The 21,286-nt window shown below is 39.5% G+C and overlaps 2 protein-coding genes across 2 annotated transcripts in view; both read left to right on the top strand.

Annotated features, from left to right (window-relative positions):
• The window catches only part of LOC115262576 (insulin-like growth factor-binding protein complex acid labile subunit), a 181,750-nt gene that overhangs the window by 14,588 nt on the left and 145,876 nt on the right, over positions 1–21,286 (top strand). The window lies entirely within an intron of this gene.
• On the top strand, positions 7,550–8,149 carry LOC134290852 (uncharacterized). Its single transcript, XM_062858064.1, has one exon. It carries the CDS (start codon positions 7,550–7,552, stop codon positions 8,147–8,149), a length of 600 nt encoding a protein of 199 aa, XP_062714048.1.

Genomic DNA, 21,286 nt, shown 5'->3' with positions numbered 1-21,286 from the left:
CTTCAGTAGATCGGCGAGTATGCGGGTGCTCCCGATGAAGTTGAGAGATCTGCAGTTCCACGTACCGAGCTTCCAATCGCAAGTCCCTTTTCGTCGCTGTGGTCGTCGCCATTGGTATCGGTTCGCATTCTTCTCTTGTTGATTTTCCGGTGCTAGTCTTTTTTACGGCTGGCTCGCAGGGCCTGACACCAACCCTCTAACCCAGGGAGCTGGGCTTACCTTCCCGGAAGCTACGGGTTCTGCATTGGCATTTCCGCCAACTACAGTGCTAAATAGCTAGGCTCGAGCGCCAGTCTTCGCCGGGGGTGGTGTTTTTAATAGGCGCCCAGGAGATAATATTTTACCTGAACTTCCACCCCCATTCCATGTATTAAATGTATGTTTTAATGTAATTCTTCAAGTTCAAGTGATTTAAAAAGTAAACATATCTATTTGTATTCAGTAGACAGATTTCAAAAGTTCTGGAAGTTTTGGATAACCTGAAAATCTATGTAACAGCTGTATAAGGACATAACTCATTTCTATTTAACAGCTACAACCCGAACAAGGAGTGTTGGGCAATTTTCACTAAAATATATCACATTTGCATAGAAATATTACCCGAAATCGAGCGATTAGCAAGTGGTGTACAGTGTACACTACATTTGCAGTTATATCTGCAAAATGTTCTATTACAACATAATCTCCACTCCATATATGCATATGATAGTACAACTAATCCCCTTGATGAAACCATTTTGGTTTTGAAAATCCACCCACTGGGTCAAAAGCTAAAAGTATAACTATGCAAAAAAGTTGTCCACATCCTTTAAGGGTTAATGTGCGTTAGCGATTTTCAAGGCCGTTCCAATGGATTTTCATGGGGTTTTAGAGGTCTATAAGGGTGTTCTAAGCGTTTCAAGGAGTTTTGGAGGCATTTCGGGGGATTTTAGGGGTTTTAAGGGGCTACAAAGATGCACCAGGGGGTTCAAGGGGCGTTCCAGGGGTGTTCGTGTGGATTTCAGAAGCACTCCAGGGGCTTAAAGAGGCTTCAGAAGTGTTCCATGGGATTTCTGAATAATGCACAGGTGTTCTGGGGTTTTCAGGGCGTTACAGGAGTGTTTCAGGGAACTTCAGAAGGTTCAAGGACGTTCCAAGGAGTTTCAAGCGCTTGCAGAAGAGTTCCAGGCACGTTCCAGGGGTGTTCCAGGAGCATTCATGGAGGTCCAGGGGAGTTCCAGGGGATTTAAGAGGCGGCCCTACGATCCAACCCTCCTGAACTTTTTCGAAAAACCTTGATTTGATACGCTATACTTGGAACCCCCTTAAAGCTCCTTGGGTTCCCAAGAATCTCTCGGAAACCTTTCAGAAACTCACATGAAACTTGAAAATGTTAATCCGGGATATTTGTAATATATAAATTTAAATTCCAACTAGGGTGTTTCAGGCAATTTGAACAGATCGTCACGCGTATATCCCTTTCGTGACGGACCATAAAAGAATGATTATCTCAAATTTTCTCTTATACACTTAACGTCCTCTAGAATAAAACTTTCTTTACTTAGGCTACTTTATCCACCTGGGCATTTTTTGGGGTCAAATTAGGACCAGCACAATTGTGCTGGTCCGTCCTCAAGCCGGTCGATGTTCTCTAAGTAATTGCTAAAAATTGCCTACTTTTAGGCGTTTTATGGTACAGAAGATTTATTGTAATTATTAAATCACTGTAAAGTGTTAGTTTGTAAAAATGTAGACGTATAGTTACAAATATAGGAACACGAGATCAGCTTGACAGGGTATTCAAATCATAGAAGTGAATAAGAAGAAGATAATAAGAACAGTAAATCCCTGTTCCAATCTAATTTATGATTTTGATAATATGGAGTAATATTATTCACCCAAGTATTCAAAGTTCTTTAAAAAACTCGTACGGACGATCCAAAAATAATAGATAGGACTTTCAAAACAAACAACCTTCCCATCTTGGAAAGTTGCCACATATACAACACTGACAAAACTGTAAAAAAACGCACAGACACTGACAACCTCCATGTAGCTTACGCAGGACTACTACACCTATTAAAAAATGAGAGAATTTATAGAATGAGATAATCAAAACAAACTAGATTATAAGAGAGACTTACTTCGGTCAAACCCACACCTAATCAGATAGACGAAACACACACATACTAAAATGAGACGAAATTAATATTGTATAACACACGAAAAAGAAAGAGCATACGAACAGTAATGGTGGAAGATCGCGAAGATAGAACCCGAATTCCAGACCACTGGAGAAAAAACAGTTTGTCCACATCACGATGGTCCATACTCGATCGGACCAAAACTAAGTGAGTAAAATGTGGAATGACGAACTTAACGCAATGAAATTTAACCCTTAATCTACCGATCCAGACCAAAACGAACGTATGACTTTTCGAGTTTAGCAAAACTATTTTTGACCAGAAAACCTTAAAGATTGGTAAATGTCTCTTCTAAATGTTAAATGTTAAATGTTAAATGTATTATAACTTATTGTAACTTTGTATTAAACTTTTAGAATCCTTGAAAAAGGTCCCAAACGGACCGAAACGTCGGGAATAATCAAAAACTAATGTTTTCCATTCCCCTTAAGACTGCGAAGCCAAACCGTAATAGTACATAACCTCAGTCGTATCCAGAAAGATTCACCTACCATGGCAGGTTTTTACTTTAGAATTGACCAAGAATTCGGACACCATGTGAAACTAATTTTCAAACAATTCGCGGACAACAACCGGAAGCTAAGCAACATCCCAAGTAACACAGAAAACATCACAGAGTCCCAGTGAGTTACTGCCTTGTGACCGGTTGTTTGTTATATCTGCTCCGTTGTTTTTCGCTGATATTTATGGTTCTTACTAGTTAAAATTAGTGAAGAACCTCCAACCGCTTGATTCTAGTCTTCATTTTTGTGTTGCACTGATTCCTCAAAGTTTCACGGTTATTATTGACTTTAAAACAACAACGAAATTCGTGCAAGAAGTTCTCTAAATCGCCATATCCAATCTCCGTGAGTGTTCGACAACAAAATAATGCAGTGCAATAAATGCTCATCCGCTATCGATCGTAAAAAGGATCGGTATACAGTCTGCGAGGGGAAATGTGCAAAGCGTTACCATGCGGCGTGTGTGGACCTATCTGATGACACAGTGAATGCTCTGTTTTCCAAAAACGTCCTATGGATGTGTGACGAGTGTTTGACCGATTTCTGCAATACTCGTGATGCCAATGCGGAAGAAGTGGAAGAGGCAACCAACGACTGCTGTACCCATCACTCGACTTGTGAAGCTGAGATCGAGGAATTAAAATCAAAAGTGAATGATATCATCGACGTACTAACTGCGATGGTACCTCAACGCACTCAACCGACGCAGCCGGAGACGTGTATCCAGCATCATTCTACTCCTGTACTGCCTCACAGTGTCAACAGTGCTCGTTTATTTGATGGAACAAGAGACACGAATGCCTGCGAATCTCTGAGTGTTAGACAAAACAGCACATCTGCAACGGCAACTCATACTGATTTTGGAGACTCATTCTCTTTATTTTTAACAAATGTCGAATGTAATACTACTAATGCAGATATTGTCAAGCTTGTATGTGAGTGTTTGAGTATTGTTGATAACAGTAAAGTTAGGGTAAGGAGACTTGTGTCGATGCATAGAGAACGCGAAGCAGATTATATCTCTTTCAAAGTTGTTTTGGAAAGTAAATGGAAATCGTTAGCGATGCAACCTGGCACTTGGCCTAAGAATTTGAAGTTTAGAGAATTTGTAAATCGTTACGATGTTTGGAAACCGAATCATTGTTAAAGTAATCAATAGTTTCTGCGTAGTTTATTTGTTTTGTACTGATGATTTCAATTGAATGTATGCCTAAATGTGTTACTCATGTTTGTGTATCTTGTTTGCCAAATTGAATATTATTGTTTAACTGGTCTTATACGTTGTCATTGTTAGCTAGTATTAATATTACATTTTAATAAGACCTAAAAGGTCAGTTAAAATTATCAAATAATAAATTAAAAAAAATTAAAAATCTTTACAAGTAAAAATTCCGAAACATGTATTATAAATGTTATATATACGTTTCAGAAAACATCTTATGTTGTAATCAAGCTCTCATTATGTTGGCCAATAACAAACAACAAAAAATACAATTTGTTTCGTTTGTCGGCTTCATCATGTATGAAATCTAATGATTTTACAATTTTATAACATTACTCGAACATCGATCATTTGATAAATCACTCGATCCCGCATGTCACATATTACAGATCGCTCTTCATACAACAGAAAACTCTTCCCAGATAGTATTAGCAGCATCCATAGCAAAGGCTGTCTTAAGCAGTTTGTTCCGCCACAAGGCTAGAATGGCGGTTTGAACTTGTCTGTGACCTTCGCACCACAACACGATTTTCAGTCACTATTACGTTACCGCAGGAAATCTAATGGAATGCCTTTTAGTAGCACCGCGCTATAGCAATAATTCAGGTCACCTATATCGTGAATTCTCCAGCTTCTTTGTCATCCTTCCTGCGGCTCTTTTCCACACCTCAGGGTTCTGCCGGCCACTTTTAATCATTTAATTTTCTGCTGAGGATTGAAGATGACTGCGCAATTGCAAATAATCATCGCCCGTAAATGTGGAATACGTCGGAACGGCATCGAAGGGATCCCATGTACAATTTTGTCACCTATAGCATCACTTATTCCAGCCAAATGCTCAAATCCCCTCACGAACCATCCAATCGCGGATTGTTCCGAAGGCTAGACCGGATTAATTTTCTAAGATTGCAAGAAATTCATCTCGCAAATAATCTAAAAAACTGCAGAGAATTGTGACTGTAAACAAAGCCAACATCGTGATTATTGACATTTGACAGTTCTAGGCTCACCAAAGAATATGTTATAATTGAGTTTTTTAATTGTTGTGATGATTCTTGTAAAACAATGCAAAAAGTTTGATGCGCGTATGTTGAAGATATGTTATCTTTTCATATTATAAACGTTAATAAGACATCATTTACAATTTATTGTTGAGTAGTTGCCAAGATGCAACTTAAATGTAGTTTCAACATAATCTCAACTCAAAGCCTATACAAATTTTCGCATTCTTCAGAAAAAAATCTTCAGTTTACAGTAACGGTCAAACATATATTAACGTTGTTGTTTTCATAGGTTTGCATTTTTTTTTTTGAAACAAAATCTTCTGTTGTTGTTGTATTATTATAATTTACTTATTCAAATCTCAATATCGGTAGAGAAATTTAGGTAACTTGGATAGGCTGTTACACGTATACGAAATACATGAAACATCCCAAAAATCACTTTGTATCGCGTCGTAGTTTCATTTCAAACTGTATAGGTATATAATATTTTGAACGGCACTGTGATCCTTCCGAAAAATCAGCCATATTGCTTCCTCACGTAGATTCAGAAGAAATCATTGCAAAACCCTACGTTTAAGTTGATTCCTGATGCATTTTTTCATCACATTAAGTGGCGCTTGATTTATGATCGAGTGGAAGCAGATGTTTCACCATAAATTTTGAACCGCAGGTAAAACAACACTGCCACCACTGAATAAATCCTATTTCAGAATTAGTTATCCGAATAGTTTGAGAAAAAATATCGAGTCCATCACATGACGACATTATTTTCGTGTGGAACAATTTAAATGTATTTATAAATTCAAATTTCGTTTCTCTTTTACTTTATCTATGCCGCATCACACTCATTCTCGTATTGGTTTGTTATAAAAATGCTTCCAGCGAGTTATATCACTCTCGAAAAGCTTAATATAAATACATGCAAACGGTATGAAACATAAACGTTTTCTCTAAGCTATATAACTTGCACGCAACCACATTACAACTAATTAATTCGATTGTATTATTTAGAAATTTCGCTTGTTTTTATTGCTAATAAATTACTAAATTACAACAAATAAATATTTGAGTGTAGAATTGAAGGTACCGCGGACATAATTTTAAATAGGATAAGTGTTTTAGAATACATCTTATATAACTCGCAAGATGTTCTATAAGCCGCCATTTTTTGCGCTGTTTTGATTATACAAGTGTTCAATATTAAGTAAATATAACAAGAAAAATACTACTGAATAAGTACTAAATGTTAATTTTAAACTGTTATGTAACAAGTTGTGTTACTTGGGATGGAGACCAGGAAAGACTTTCTAATCCAATGTCGCCGGAATGGAATCTTCCCAGCCCACATACAATCCTCCTTCAAATGTCTCTTCGAAGTCATGGAAGAAGGCAGTCCATATCTGCGGAAGCTGGAGCGGCAGGTTGCTCGATTCAAGAAATCCATACTCAACGTTGAAATAAGGCAGACATTCCACAAACTCCGTCAATACCAGCAGAAATACAGAGCACTAGAAAGCAGTATGAAACAAGCAGTACCCGAGACTGTATGGTCACCGTTCATCAAGAAACAACGGATGTACCAGAACGAGCAAAAGAACAGAAGATCGCAAACAACAGACCGAAAGTATCAACAACTACTCCAGCAGCCACCATCGGCCGCCCAGAAAAACTGCCATCCACGAATGCAAGAGCACTGTACAATGCTACCACAGTGACAATCCCTCCCCAAGTTCAGCTAATACTAAGCCTGGGACACAAGTTTGCCCTACCGTACGACAAGATGAACGAAATACCATTCTACCATTTGCTCGCCGACGTCGAAGCCGTCATCAAAAGCAACGAAGATGGGCAAATACAAGATCGGACTAGATGTGCAGTTGCAAATAACTTCCAAAACTACATCCACCGGAAACGAGTACAGAATAGAAACGACCCGAGTAGTAAATTTCTCACGGAAGCGGAGAAAACAACAAAAGCTTTCCTAAAAGCGAACCCTGATCTGGTAGTCGCCAAGGCAGACAAGGGGAACAAAACGGTCGTAATGACCAACATCGACTACACAACCAAAATGAAACAACTACTGAACGACAACAAAACCTACGTCATCACCGAGAAGGATCCAACCTCATCCTTCCAAGCCAAAAACAACCAGATCGTGCGCCGCCTACACAGGACCTGAATGTTATCGATACGCGTACGGCGGCACAGCTTAGAACGTACAAAGCTGTCTGCCCTAAAATTTACGGTCAGCCCAAAGTGCACAAACCCGATCTACCGCTCCGACCCGTGGTACCATGTATGACCGCACCATCATACGAACTATCGAAGTTTGTAGGAAGAATATTGCAGCACTCCTTCTGCAGCAAATATAACATCAAAGACTCGTGGGAGTTTTGCCGGTTTGCGAACAGTGTCCAACTTCCTGAAGGACATATACTGGTTTCATTCGATGTGATATCCCTTTTCACGTCAATCCCAAAGGAGTTAATGAAACGCAGTATATTCAAACACTGGAACAACATAAAGGACCCCACACCGATATGCCTTGATATTTTTTGGGAAGTAGTCGAGTTCTGCATCGATTGTAGTTTTTTCACCTTCCAAGGAATTTACTACACGCAGAAATTCGGCACCGCGATGGGGAACCCCCTCTCTCCAATCATCGCAGATCTGGTTATGGAGGACATACTGGACGAAGCCACATCAAAATCCAACCACACCATTCCATATATCAGAAAATACGTAGACGATCTGTTTCTAGTTCTTCGACCCGAACAAGTACAGAGTGTGTTAAACACATTCAACGAAGTGAACCCGAGCATCCAATTCACCGCAGAAAGAGAAGAGGAAAGTCGTCTGCCGTTCCTCGACATGACACTCGTACGACAACAAGACCAAACAGTGAAGACTGAATGGTATAGCAAAAGCATCGCATCTGGACGCTTCCTGAACTACTATTCAGGACACCCTATGCACCAAAAAATCAACGTAGCAGAAAATTTTGCAAGGAGGGTAATGCTATTCTCGACCAACTTAGACATACAGAGCATCAAAACAACCATACACCAACAGCTGAAAGCGAACGACTATCCAACATGCCTCATAAACAAAATTACCAACCGCGCAAAACACCGAGCGATAGAGAACGATACAGCTATGGACGTGAGTACAACACAACAAACAGACACAAAATTCTACTCTCTCACCAACATCGAAGGGCTAACACAACAAATCTAGACCAACATTTGAAAAGGGCGGAAGAGCCAAAATGTAAACAAATCACTTTTCAGCATAATTTGATGAAACAACTCATAAACATATGATTTTTCCTGACGTTAGCTCAAAAATGAGTTTCCACTTCTGGAAAACAATAATTTTAATAAAGGCGGATTTCCACATCTGATTTTGATCACTTCATTTGGTTGTTCCGCCAATGATCTTGCGCCTTTGAAAAAAAGCACAAAAATGCACAAAATTGTTAACACTATTGAATAAACAGTCGAGAACAGCATCTCGCCATTCATATTTATCAAATTTACACAAAACTTTTACTCCCACTTTTGATTAAAGTCGCCCCTAACTACTTACACCGTTATTGAAAAGCCTTCGTCATTACGTCGTGCTTCGGCGCCTATCAAAATGTCTGAGTGGAAATCCGCCGCGCACTTTATTGCTCTTATTGCGCACGGATGGTTCTTACGCCCAAGATCAAATCGTGCGTTTTTCATCGTAAAATTCAATAAAGTCTCTGACTGACTGCAATAAGTGGCGATAATATGGCTTCAATGTCTATCCAGGATATATTTTCTCCAAAGGACCCAGATTTGGATGATATGCAGCTGGTAAAGCTTCAGTCACAGAGAACAGACATCCAGGCTAGAACAAATTTCATTCGGAAAGTTGTGTAAGGATTTGAATCTTTACTTGAGTAAGGTTGCAAACCAATACACGATGACAACATTAACGCCACCAAACACCATATTGCCACAGTCAGTGGTGAATTGAAACATTTCAAGTGGTGAATTAAATTAGTATGGGCCCATATAGCCGAGGCGGTAAACGCACGGGTATTCAGCATGATCATGCTGAGGGTGACGGGTTCGATTCCCGGTCGGTCCAGGATCTTTTCGTAAAGGAAATTTCCTTGACTTCCTTGGGCATAGAGTATCTTCGTGCCTGCCACACGATATACACATGCAAAATGGTCATTGGCAGAGGATGCTCTCAGTTAAAAACTGTGGAAGTGCTCATTGAACACTAAGCTGGGAAGCAGGCTTTGTCCCAGTGAGGACGTTACGCCAAGAAAAGGAGAGGAGGGAAATTAACCGATTGCAGCGCCACGCTATTGCCACTTGTGTTGCCGATTTCAAATGGTCGTTAAATTCCTTACACAGTTTCGGAACTGGACTTGGACGTCTGTTCTCTGTGCTTCAGTGATAAAAATGTTAGCGAATGGTCTCAAATCTATTGACCGGCATAGGTCACAGCAGGTAGATTCAGCAAAAGGTGATATTGGGAATCAGGCCCGTGCACAGAAAAGGCAACAAGGGAGGGGTTTTACCCAATTTTAGCAAAGGGTGAAGGAGGCCTTGTGTATAGAGTATCGGCAATGGGAGGAGTTTAACCCCCAAAACCCATCCGTTGTGCACGGGCTTGTTGGGAACATAATATGCTGCCTGCGCTTCCCCATCGGTACTGTAGCTATATTTTTTTTTTCAACGCGCATTATGGACAATGGCAGGGACAACTTCCTCCTTTGCTGTACGATACTAGATAAACTGTAAAGAGTTGTTGTTCGTAGATAAGAGCTAGAACATAGATTTCAATCGAAATCTGATTTCCATTGCATTTCACTCATTGTTTTTTTACCATTCATCGTAGGCAACGCCAAGAGAAAATTTCCTTCCTCCTCCATTGTCCAATGTCAGATAAACTTCAATTAGTTACTTTTAGTTAAGAAAGCTTCAAAATCAATTTATTGCAGTGGATTAGGTTCAAAATCTATTGCATTCCACTAATTTCGATACAAAATTTCTTCGGGCGTAACAACAAAAGCGATCGATTCTAGGTAATATTGACCAGGCGTTATTCCAGTGCTGGCGACCAAGCGGCGTAGCATGTCGGGCGTAATGACCAATGAGTTTTTATTTGGGCGTAATTTTCATTTCATTCATTTTCTTCAAGGAAAAACACTTGTTTGTACTTTTTGACATAAAATCACCAAGAGGATAATGTTTTCTTCTATAACAACGAAAAAGATTGAGTGCACACGCACAAAGTGTTAAATAGGAATTAGTTTTAGATTGTGAAACTTTGCAAGCGTTTTTCTCTATTCTAACATTTTGGATATCCGCCCTTTTCACATGTGTGTCTAGAAATAACGAAAACACTGAGGAGGGACTACCCGGGAATAAAAATAGCCTACAAACAACACAAAACTATTGGCTCTCTATTACCTCCGGTCAAAGACAAAACACCAAACACAGAACAAAACAATGTTATTTACAAAATTGATTGCGCCGACTGTGAGGCATGTTATATCGGAATGACGAGCATGAAGCTAAAACAGCGAATATCTGGACACAAATCAAACATCAAAAAACTAAACACACTTAGAGAAAAGGGATACACAAACACAGATGCAGAGATCAGCTGGGTAAAAGAAAAGACTGCGCTAGTCAATCATGCGGCGACTATGGACCATAACTTCAAACTGGACGATCCAAAAATAATAGATAGGACTTTCAAAACAAACAACCTTCCCATCTTGGAAAGTTGCCACATATACAACACTGACAAAACTGTAAACAAACGCACAGACACTGACAACCTCCATGTAGCTTACGCAGGACTACTACACCTATTAAAAAATGAGAGAATTTATAGAATGAGATAATCAAAACGAACTAGATTATAAGAGAGACTTACTTCGGTCAAACCCACACCTAATCAGATAGACGAAACACACACACACTAAAATAAGACGAAATTATATTGTATAACACACGAAAAAGAAAGAGCATACGAACAGTAATGGTGGAAGATCGCGAAGATAGAACCCGAATTCCAGACCGCTGGAGAAAAAACAGTTTGTCCACATTACGATGGTCCATACTCGATCGGACCAAAACTAAGTGATTAAAATGTGGAATGACGAACTTAACGCAATGAATTTTAACCCTTAATCTACCGATCCAGACCAAAACGAACGTATGACTTTTCGAGTTTAGCAAAACTATTTTTGACCAGAAAACCTTAAAGATTGGTAAATGTCTCTTCTAAATGTTAAATGTTAAATGTATTATAACTTACTGTAACTTTGTATTAAACTTTTAGAACCCTTGAAAAAGGTCCCAAACGGACCGAAACGTCGGGAATAATCAAAAACTAGTGTTTTCCATTCCCCTTAAGACTGCGGAGCCAAACCGTAACAGTACATAACCTCAGTCGTATCCAGAAAGAAAAAACTCATAAAAGACACAGACACGTTTAATGCTTCCAGTGAGCTATTTGCTCTTTGAAGGAAGCACGACACTAGACAACGGACTAGCATGCAACGCCCAGTGGCACAGCCGAAAACTTTTCCTGACAGCTGCGGCGGGAATCGAACCCGCGCTCCTTAGCACGATGCGACTAAAGGCTTGGTGACCTAAGCCGCTCGACCACGAAGCCACACAAAGCTGATACAAAGCCATACAAGCTGATATCGTGATTCTTGAAATGAAATTATACGTCTAAGTTTTTACAAACTATCACTTTGTAGTGATTTAATAATTAAAATCAATCTTCTATACCATAAAACGCCTAAGAATAGGCAATTTTCGACGGAACTTGGACCGCCTTGGGGACGGAACAGCACAATTGTGCTGGTCGCACTTTGACCACCCAGAAATCTTGTGCTTTTCAACAAAGCACCACTTTTTCTTCGCCGTTTTGCAGAACTACTCTTTTTCTCTCGATTTTTATCTCTGCATACCTGGATTAAACAAATGTTTATAAAAATACGACAGATAAAACTTTTTCAACTTATAGGGTGATTGTTTACTTTTTGTTTAATTTATTGTGGCGTTTTTCATAAACAATTCCAACCAAAGCTGAGGCTCAGAAATACAAGTTACAATTGAAAAAAATGTGTAAAACCAATGCCGAAAAACAGCACGATTGTGCTGGTTCGTCACGAAAGGAATATATTATCACCGCGAGCGTGTTAAGTGATTGGCATCTCAACCGAAAAAAAGGAGACAGTTTGACTTTCTTTTCCGTAGAATCATTATCTGTTCTGTGGCTTAGTTTGTTAAAGTGCCAGTCTAGCGAATACGGATTCGTGGGTTCGAGTCCCACCAGAACGTTATTTTCAAGTTTTTCCAAGAGCCATCTGCTGTACCAGCAAATCTGGTACATGTCAGTAAAGGGCAACATAGACATATACGTTGATAGAATCGAACTTCACCGTTCAGCGTTCACCAAACTCTCTTTAGAGGCTACGTTAGGACCTGTGAAAATCGATTTCACGTTCAATACCTATATGTAAATGACAGGCCTCTTCTTAAACATCACGTTTTTTCCAACTCTCCCCTACTACTCCTGTCTGGTAATCGTTGCGGCATGCATCAGTAGTGCGGAAAAGGACATTTTTTTTCTGAGCGGTAGTGGCGGCTGGGATATTTGGGTCGCAAGACGGCGACGACGACGACATTGATATTGAGATTTGCGGAAATTTCACTGACTGATTTTTGCTTTTTGTTGGAATTTCTATGAATGCTTTCTCGTCAATATCGGTCGGTCTGTCGGATGCCCTGACCCGAGACGTCGACGTCCCACCTCTAGGCTCTAGGTAGTGAGAGTGATGAAGGAATGAAACGTGACTGCTGAAATCCGCAGTCAGCCCAGATCTAGATCCAGAATAACGAAGGATACCGAGGAGAGCTTTGTGGCATTTACATTTGGGTTTCTCGAGCGGAAGATTTATCAGTGACGAAGGGCCCGGCGCGACGGTGCGGTGGGCCGGGCGGATGGAGTACGAGGATAAATGCTAAGTCCGGATTTGGGGTGCTTTTCCCACATCCGTCGTCCGTCCCCGCGTTGTTGGTCGTCGTCAGCAGTGCGTTCTGCGTACGTTGTTGTTGGGATCGCAGTTGAAGAGTCAAAGCACGAGGGGTTTCAAAAATGCCGGAAACCTGCCGCTTTGAATCAATATACCACGCAGGAATATGGGTAAATTCGATTTATGTTACCGGAATAAATTTTCGACGACTGCTTGAAAGAGCGACGAAATATAGCCATTCGCCTTGGTAGGGAACGAGCGTCGCGACGACAGTTAGTCGTCGGAGGGCGCGAAGGACGAGGAAGTCAATCTTTTTGCAGTATTTTTGCCATCCTTTGTCACGACGACGTCGACGACCAAACGGCTGCTCCTGGCGACAATGGCGATGGTGGCACCGCAGGAGGAGTGAAAATTAAATTTTGTGTTGATAAATTTGGCTGTCATGACCCAACATGTGGGAATCGATGTGTGGCGGCGGCGACGGCGTGCTTTCGGATCTCTTGCTTCAGAGAGGGTGGATTTTTCACATGCTGGGAAAATCCGAGCGGGTGAGCTTGGTGGGAAGGGAAGATGGGGATCAAATTACTGACGGCTGTAGTATGACTGTTGAATGTTGCAAGTGCTTCGGGGGTGGGGTGGAGAGGTTAGCTGTTTCGGGTTTGAATTGGATTTGATTGCACACTGTCGAGTGATGGCGGGCGTTGTCATTGTCGGATTGAAGAGATCAATAACGGGAATGTGGGTCATGAAATTCGAGAATTATGTGGTAAATTGACGTTTCTATGGCTGGGAATTCGTCGTAGGTAATTGTGGCTGTCGAAGGCAGATCAAAGTGCAAATTTGATTGCACATTATGGATGATAATGGACTTTTAGAGTAATAACGAACTTTTGACTGAAAATTTGATAGCTGAATGCTGGATTGTGTATGAACAATGGGATTATTAGTGTATTGCCTCATCAATTCTAAGTGATTGAAGTTAATGTATTTGTGTTGATGGTTTTGAATGTTAAACTCAATCATTCTGATTGCTTTGAACATGATGCCTAGAAATTTATCACTCTTCGCTGTTATCACAGATTCCTGAATCATTACAGAATCGCAAACCAAGGCAAGAATGTTTCTTCTCTTAAAATTCTGCGATACTTCTCAACAGTTTTGCTGCGGCATTGATTTGCGTGGACTCACAAGCAGAAGCAACTGGAAAATGCAATGTTACTTTAATGTGTTATTTTCGTTTCAGTGTGCTGGAGAAAACTCCACGCGGCGTTGGGGTTTGTTATTCGTTTTACGATCTCTCTTTGATGTTTGGAAAAATCAATAGCGCGCGGTGAATGGGCCGATTCCGGTAAATTTGCAGGGTCAATTACTAGGTCAAAGTAATTGACGGCTGGTTGGCTGCTATGGAGATGGCGAATATTTGATGACCACTGAGTTGTGGCCATTTCAGAGGGGTCCGGAACAGCACCGGTAGAACTGGCCGTATAAAACTGAATCAAGCTTTATCATGAGACACATCAAACTGCGCCGATTTGTGTATCCTTTAGCATGGTTGACGAATTTTGTGCGCGCGGTAATCAACACTGGAGACCAGAATATTCAAGATAATTTTAGCCAATTTTAGAGCAGCTAGTATCAAATTATATGACACCCTATATTCAAAGAAATCATATGTCAAAAACTAAAACAAACATGTATTTCTGATTTTTTGATATTTTACGCCAAAATTCCTGAATTTTCTGATAAAAATATAAAACCGGGGTACCCCTTTGGTCCGGAGACCTTGAAAACGTGAAAAAAAAAACTAAAAACTAATATATTTGCATGTTTTTTGCACACAAACACAATTTGGCCCATTCACCGCATTTTTCCTGAAAACTAGTATTCAATAGATTTCAAACAAAAAAAAAAAGAAGTTTAAAATCGATTAACTGGTTCAAAAATTATATTTTTTTTGAAAAATCTTAGTTTTCGAAACCCTTGATTTTTAGAACCACCCTATCTGAAAATTGGTCATCCTGATGACGAAATAAAAGAAACGGGTCTAATTACACAAGTTTACAAAATAAAACGAAAGTCGTGAACTTCTGTCAACGACCAAAATTTTTGATGCACAATTTAGTGCTGATTTCGAAACCGACCTTCAAAAAATTTTAAGTAGAACAGTTTTGGAGTTTTAGCTCAATATCGAGTTTTGCAACTTTTCAAAATATGTAATTTACTAAAATCCAAATATATTGCGTTTTGTTCAACCAATTTCAAATCTTTTTCCATAAATTAAAAGCTGACTACAATACCATTAGATCATCTGAATACAGGTTTTACGTCAGATTGATGAAAATTCAAGATATTGGCGAGTTTTAGAGACGATCTTCTTAAATTTTAGCAATATTCCCAAAATTTTTTGAAGAAATGTATTTTTTTCAATAAGAAGAAACCAACTTAAAAATTCTTTCTCGACGTTTATTTGACATATCATATGTAGGCGAGTTACAGTAAAAATTTCAGCTCAATCGGATCATTGATTACGGAGAATGAGATGTTTGAAGTAAGCGACTTTGCTTAAAAATAGAACAAAAATCGATTTCAAATCATCAACCTTGTATGGAAAGTCGAAAAAATTTCCGCTCTACTGTAATTTTTTTCTTTCACGTTTTCGAACTCAGGGCATGATTCTACACCAAAAATGATCATCAGCTTACCGAGTTCAAAAATGCTGTAAACTAGTGTTATTTTTGAAGAACTACGAACCCACCAAGTTTCACGACAATCGGAGTTGCACTAAATCGTTTTTCTTATGGAATGGCTGCTTTTACATCTTCCTCTTGCTTATATTTATTTTGGAGAGTGAGTAATAAAAAGAAACAGCTGCCTACGGAACAACTTTTGGGGAGTCTTAGAATTCTGGTGGAATTTCGGAAAAAGTGGAAGGATTCCCTCCTGAAGGTCTCCTGAAGGAATTAGCGTTTAAGACCGCACAGGTGTTGTTGCTACTCCGTGATGGACCTGAAGGTTAGCTAACCATTCTCAATGTACACAGTTCGAGAACTCCCAAGGTCAAAAACGGTACTAACCTCGTCCATACGGTAATTGAGGCCATACTCTTCCTACAGCGTTACGCAATTTGTTGATGTCACCTAAGAAAAACGAATATCTGTATCTCCACGATTGTCTCAGAAAGTATTTTTTTGTTTAGGGTAGGTTACGTTGTCGATCTACAGTTAGCCTAGTGGTTAAGGCTATGTATCGCCAATCCAAAGACGCCGAGTTTGATTCCCGTTCCGGCCGGGACAATCTTCTCGACTCCCTGGGCATAGTATCATTGTTCTTGCCTCACAATATCAAATTCATGCAACCGCAGGCAGAGAAGGCCCTTCAATTAATAACTGTGGAAATGCTCAAAGAACACTAAGTTGAAGCGAGGCAGGCCAAATCCCAGTGAGGACGTAGAGCCATAAAGAAGAAGAAGACGTTCTCGATCTAGAAGTGGTTTCATCCTGTTGCAGCACATACTAGCGAAGTAGCAGAAAAAAAAAGTGAATTCCCAAACTTTATGAAAATGGTCACCTGGTTTTAGCGCAAAATTATCTGTACAATCAGTTCCCGACTATTTGTTTCAAAGTTTTGTCATTTATTCTCGATAGCCCAATAATCTTCTTCTCCGTCTTCTTGGCGTAACGTCGCCACTGAGACAAAGCCATGATTTCCACAGTTATAACTGTGAGTTTCCTATTCCAATGACCATTTTGCATATGTATGTGTGACAGGCACGAAGATACTCGATATCCTCGGAAATCAAGATAATATCTGTTACGATATGTTACGACCGGGGATCGAACCCGTGACCGTCAGCATGGTTGTGCTCAATACCCACGCCTTTACATATGTGGCTATATGGGCACAATCATAGTAGATTCTTAATTTAGCCTTGGATCTCTTCGCGATGTGTGTTTTATGATAGCAGATTCATGGTGAAATATTCAACCAAGGGTAATTTTTGACCAGAATCTGGAACAAGATAGAGCAATAACGTCGATTCGTTAAAGACTTTTGCTGAAATTTTGATCTGGTTTATTTTTATCTTTAGTATTCTTATTCGATGTCTGAAGGAGTCCTTGGCCGATGCTTAAACACTTTTCTGGCATACTGTTTGCTGAATTTCTATCAAGTTCTGTGTTGAACTCATGCTGAAGTCTGTGGATTATTTTCCATGTGGAGGAAAACTCATCGTGCCTCAGCTGTTCGATCACTGTTCAGCAACATTGAATAAAACTATTACGAACCAAGGGATTTCTACTAACTTGATGAATACTCTGTCGTGAAGTTTCAAACAATTTGATCTTTAGACTTTTAAGCAGCCTCCTAGTTCTCATGGACTTTATAGTTTAGTCTTTTGAGCAGTTCTGTGGACTTAAGTATATTTTGTAAAGGAAACATAGAATATTGTGTTACTTGGAGACCCTTTTTTAATAATCTTTATTAGTATCTCAATCAATTTTTACATTCTTCAACTTAATCTAGGTGTTCTGTGTATTCTAACACACTATCGTCCTAATTTGGTAAAATAAATATAAGCTATTACTATTACTAATTAATAACATATTACATTTCATTTGCTGTAGCAGTTAAGATTTTTTGCTGGCTTTATTTTTCACCTGCGTGTTAGAAATACATTTTTTTTAAACTTATCCTAACCCTAACCTAGCTTAAACTAATTATACAAATAATTAATCGTAGCGATAGAAGACTGCAACGATTTTTGACGAAAGTTTGCAATGATTTTAGTTGACATCTGTTCCAATGTTTCAATATTAGAAATTTGATGCAACTCATTAGTGCTATACCAGGGAGGCAACTTCAGAATCATTATCAAAATTTTATTTTGAATCCTCTGAAGTTGCTTCTTTCTGGTATTGCAACAGCTTGATCATATTAGGACAGCGTACAACATGGCCGGTCTGAAAATTTGTTTATAAATCAAAAATTTATTTTGCGACAAAGTTTTGATTTTCTAATAATAAGTGAGTATAAACACTTAATGTATTTATTGCACTTAGTTTGAATACTTTCTATGTGATTTTTAAAAGTTAAGTTTTTATCTAGTAAGAGCCCTAGATACCTAACTTCGTCCGACCAATTTATTGGAGCTCCCCTCATAGTGACAACATGTCTACTTGAAGGTTCCAAATAAAGAGCTCTTGGCTTATGTGGGAATATGATAAGTTGAGTTTTGGAAGCATTTGAAGAAATGTTCCATTTTTGCAAATAAAAAGAAAAAGTATCTAAACTTTTTTTGCAATCTACTTGCAAATGACACGCAAACCCCGCCCCTTGGCTGAGATACCTGTGTCATCTGCAAATAACGATTTTTGACATCCCTGTGGCAAATCAGGTAAATCGGAGGTAAAAATATTGTATAAGATTGGTCCTAATATGCTGCCTTGTGGAACACCAGCTCTTACAGGTAATCTATCTGACTTGGAATTTTGATAGTTTACCTGAAGTGTTCGATCTGATAAATTGTTTTGAATAATTTTATTAATATATAGTGGAAAATTAAAGTTTTTCAATTTTACGATCAAGCCTTCGTGCCAAACACTATCGAATGCTTTTTCTATGTCAAGAAGTGCTACGCCAGTGGAGTAACCTTCAGATTTATTGGAACGAATGAAATTCGTTACCCGTAAAAGTTGATGAGTAGTCGAATGTCCATGGCGGAATCCGAACTGCTCATTGGCAAAAATAGAATTCTCATCAATATGAATCATCATTCTATTTAAAATAAGCTTTTCAAAAAGTTTACTGATGGATGACAGTAAGCTAATTGGACGATAACTAGAAGCTTCGGCAGGATTTTTGTCAGGCTTCAAAATTGGAACAACTTTAGCATTTTTCCATTTTCCAGGAAAATATGCTAACTGAAAACATTTGTTAAATATATTAACCAAAACGATTAGCAACTTTTTGGAAGTTTTTTGATGAGAATATAGAAAATTCCGTCATCACCTGGAGCTTTCATATTCTTAAACTTCTTTATAATAGATCTCACTTCGTCCAAATCAGTGCCCAATGAATTGTCGAAAATGTTCTCATGATTGAGAATGTTTTCGAATCTAGGGCAACCTGATGTTCTATTGAACTAGTGAGACCTATACTGAAATTATGCGCACTTTCAAACTGTTTGGCAAGTTTTTGTGCTTTTTTCTGAATTAGTTAATCATATTTTGTTATCCTCTTTCAGCGCAGGAATAGGCTTTTGAGGCTTTTTCAAAGTTTTTGTCAATTTCCAAAACGGCTTAGAGCCGGGGTTTAATTGAGAAACTTTATTTGCCAAATTTTTGTTTCTCAATTCGGTGAAACGTTTTTTTAATTTCCTTCTGAAGATCCTGCCAGATTACTTTCAAAGCAGGATCTCGAGTTCATTGGAATTGTCTTCTTCTCACGTTTTTAAGACGGATCAGAAGTTTCAGATTGTCGTCAATAATAATTGAGTCGAATTCACCCTTTGGTATTGATGCGCTTCTAGCTTCGACCATAGTACTAGTCAAAGTTTCGCGGGCATTGTCAATATCAACATGTGTTCCCAATGAAACATTAACGTCTAAATGGCTATCGATGTATGTTTTATATGTATCCCAGTCAGCTCTGTGATAATTGAAAGTAGAGCTTATGGGATTAAAAATCGCTTCATGGGAAATTTGAAATGTTACAGGAAGATGGTCAGAATCAAAGTCAGCATGACCATCTTCGATGACTTGGAGACCCTGTTTATACGCTACTCATTCTGCTAGATAGAGTATGAATACATACGTATGCTGAAATTGTGCATGCCTTATAGCAAGTGCGCAAATTATTTAATATCACCCCAGATACTATCATAATTTAACATCTATGGAGTACGACTTTTGCCAACAATATACTATGCAATTTTAAATCGATACCCCAGCCCTATCGTGGCACAATCTCCGAGTGCAGTACGCCGGCATCGAATGACCTAAAATGCAGGAAAAAGCAGAAATTTCTCCTGGGAATCATTTATTGTGGGTCCGCACACAGCTTGAGCCGAAATTCAAAGAATTCAGTTTCCATTTCTGGACGATTTGTTCAAGAAGATCCTTTTTCTCGCCTTCTACTATATGTATGTGAGCCGAGCCGGTCCATTGGCTCCGAACCTGCTGCATGATGTGAGGTAAATTCTCCATGCCTTTTGGGCAATAATAGCTTTCGGCTTATGTGACCAAGTATGTTCCCTTTCCCACACTGGCTACCTCAGTTAGTTCGATGGTTGGCTGGGTTCAATCCGATCCAAATTGGGAAGAGGTCAGTACGACACACAATGACCGTCCAACCAACTAGCAGCGAGCGGTGGCAACGCAAAGGAGGGCCAATCGATTTCCACAGGCTTACGGCTTCTGAGCCATTGCATAGGTCGGTCGGTTGGTGTGGTCCTACGGCATGTGTGTATAGAGCTCCAAAGAAGGCCGATGGGACTAGGATGGTTTCCCCATTTTCCGAGTCACATATTTCACAGATTTCGTTCTCGTGAGCACGGCAGGCAAAGCTTAATAGGGACCCGGCCGGACCAGGTCCGAGAAATAACGTTTTCATTGTTCGCAGGGCTGTGCTGGCTGCAGGATTCATTCTGCGCCATCCACAACCGCCACCGATCGGGGCCGGGGTGACTTCTTTCTTCATTTTCCCACACAAAAACGTGGCAAATCGAAAAAGGGATTTTTTCCTTCACCGATTCCTCTATTGCATTGCGCTGTGGTGGTGGTGGTACCTACCAATAATAACCTCGGCAGAAAATCAGGGTGATTCCGGGTACCTTTTCATCCATTCAATAAATCCCATTCTCAATTTTCGGCCATGGTTCGTTCTGTTGGCTTAGAGGCAGGGGTTTTCAACTGGAGGTGAGTTTTTGGAAACGGTAATAAGTATTGAAGCAAAATTCCAGGATTTTTATCATACATTCAGAATTTCAAAATTTCTGATTAAATAGTACAGGATTTATTTACATAGACCCATTTATCTCCACACAGCTGACCAAGCTCTTGCAAGCGTATTAGTTTGCAAGTCCCATCACGCAAAAACGGCTCAAAAATATGTGCGGCCAAAACATCCATGCCGCACATAGAATGTGTAGCATACGCACATTTTTTAAATCAGCTCGTGCAATTTCTGAAGAAATAACGTAAGATTACATGGAAGTGTTACGGAGAAACTTATGGGATAGGTGGATATTAGCAGCTTTTGAAATATCTCATGAAATTCTGTGGAGCGGATCTGGTGTGATGGTTAAAGCACGTGACTATCACACCGAGGACCTG

This window comes from Aedes albopictus, chromosome 3, assembly GCF_035046485.1.
Source record: "Aedes albopictus strain Foshan chromosome 3, AalbF5, whole genome shotgun sequence".
In the NCBI taxonomy this organism is placed as follows: Eukaryota; Metazoa; Arthropoda; class Insecta; order Diptera; family Culicidae; genus Aedes; species Aedes albopictus.
Note: the sequence above shows the minus strand (reverse complement) of the source record. Positions and strands in the feature narration are given on the sequence as shown.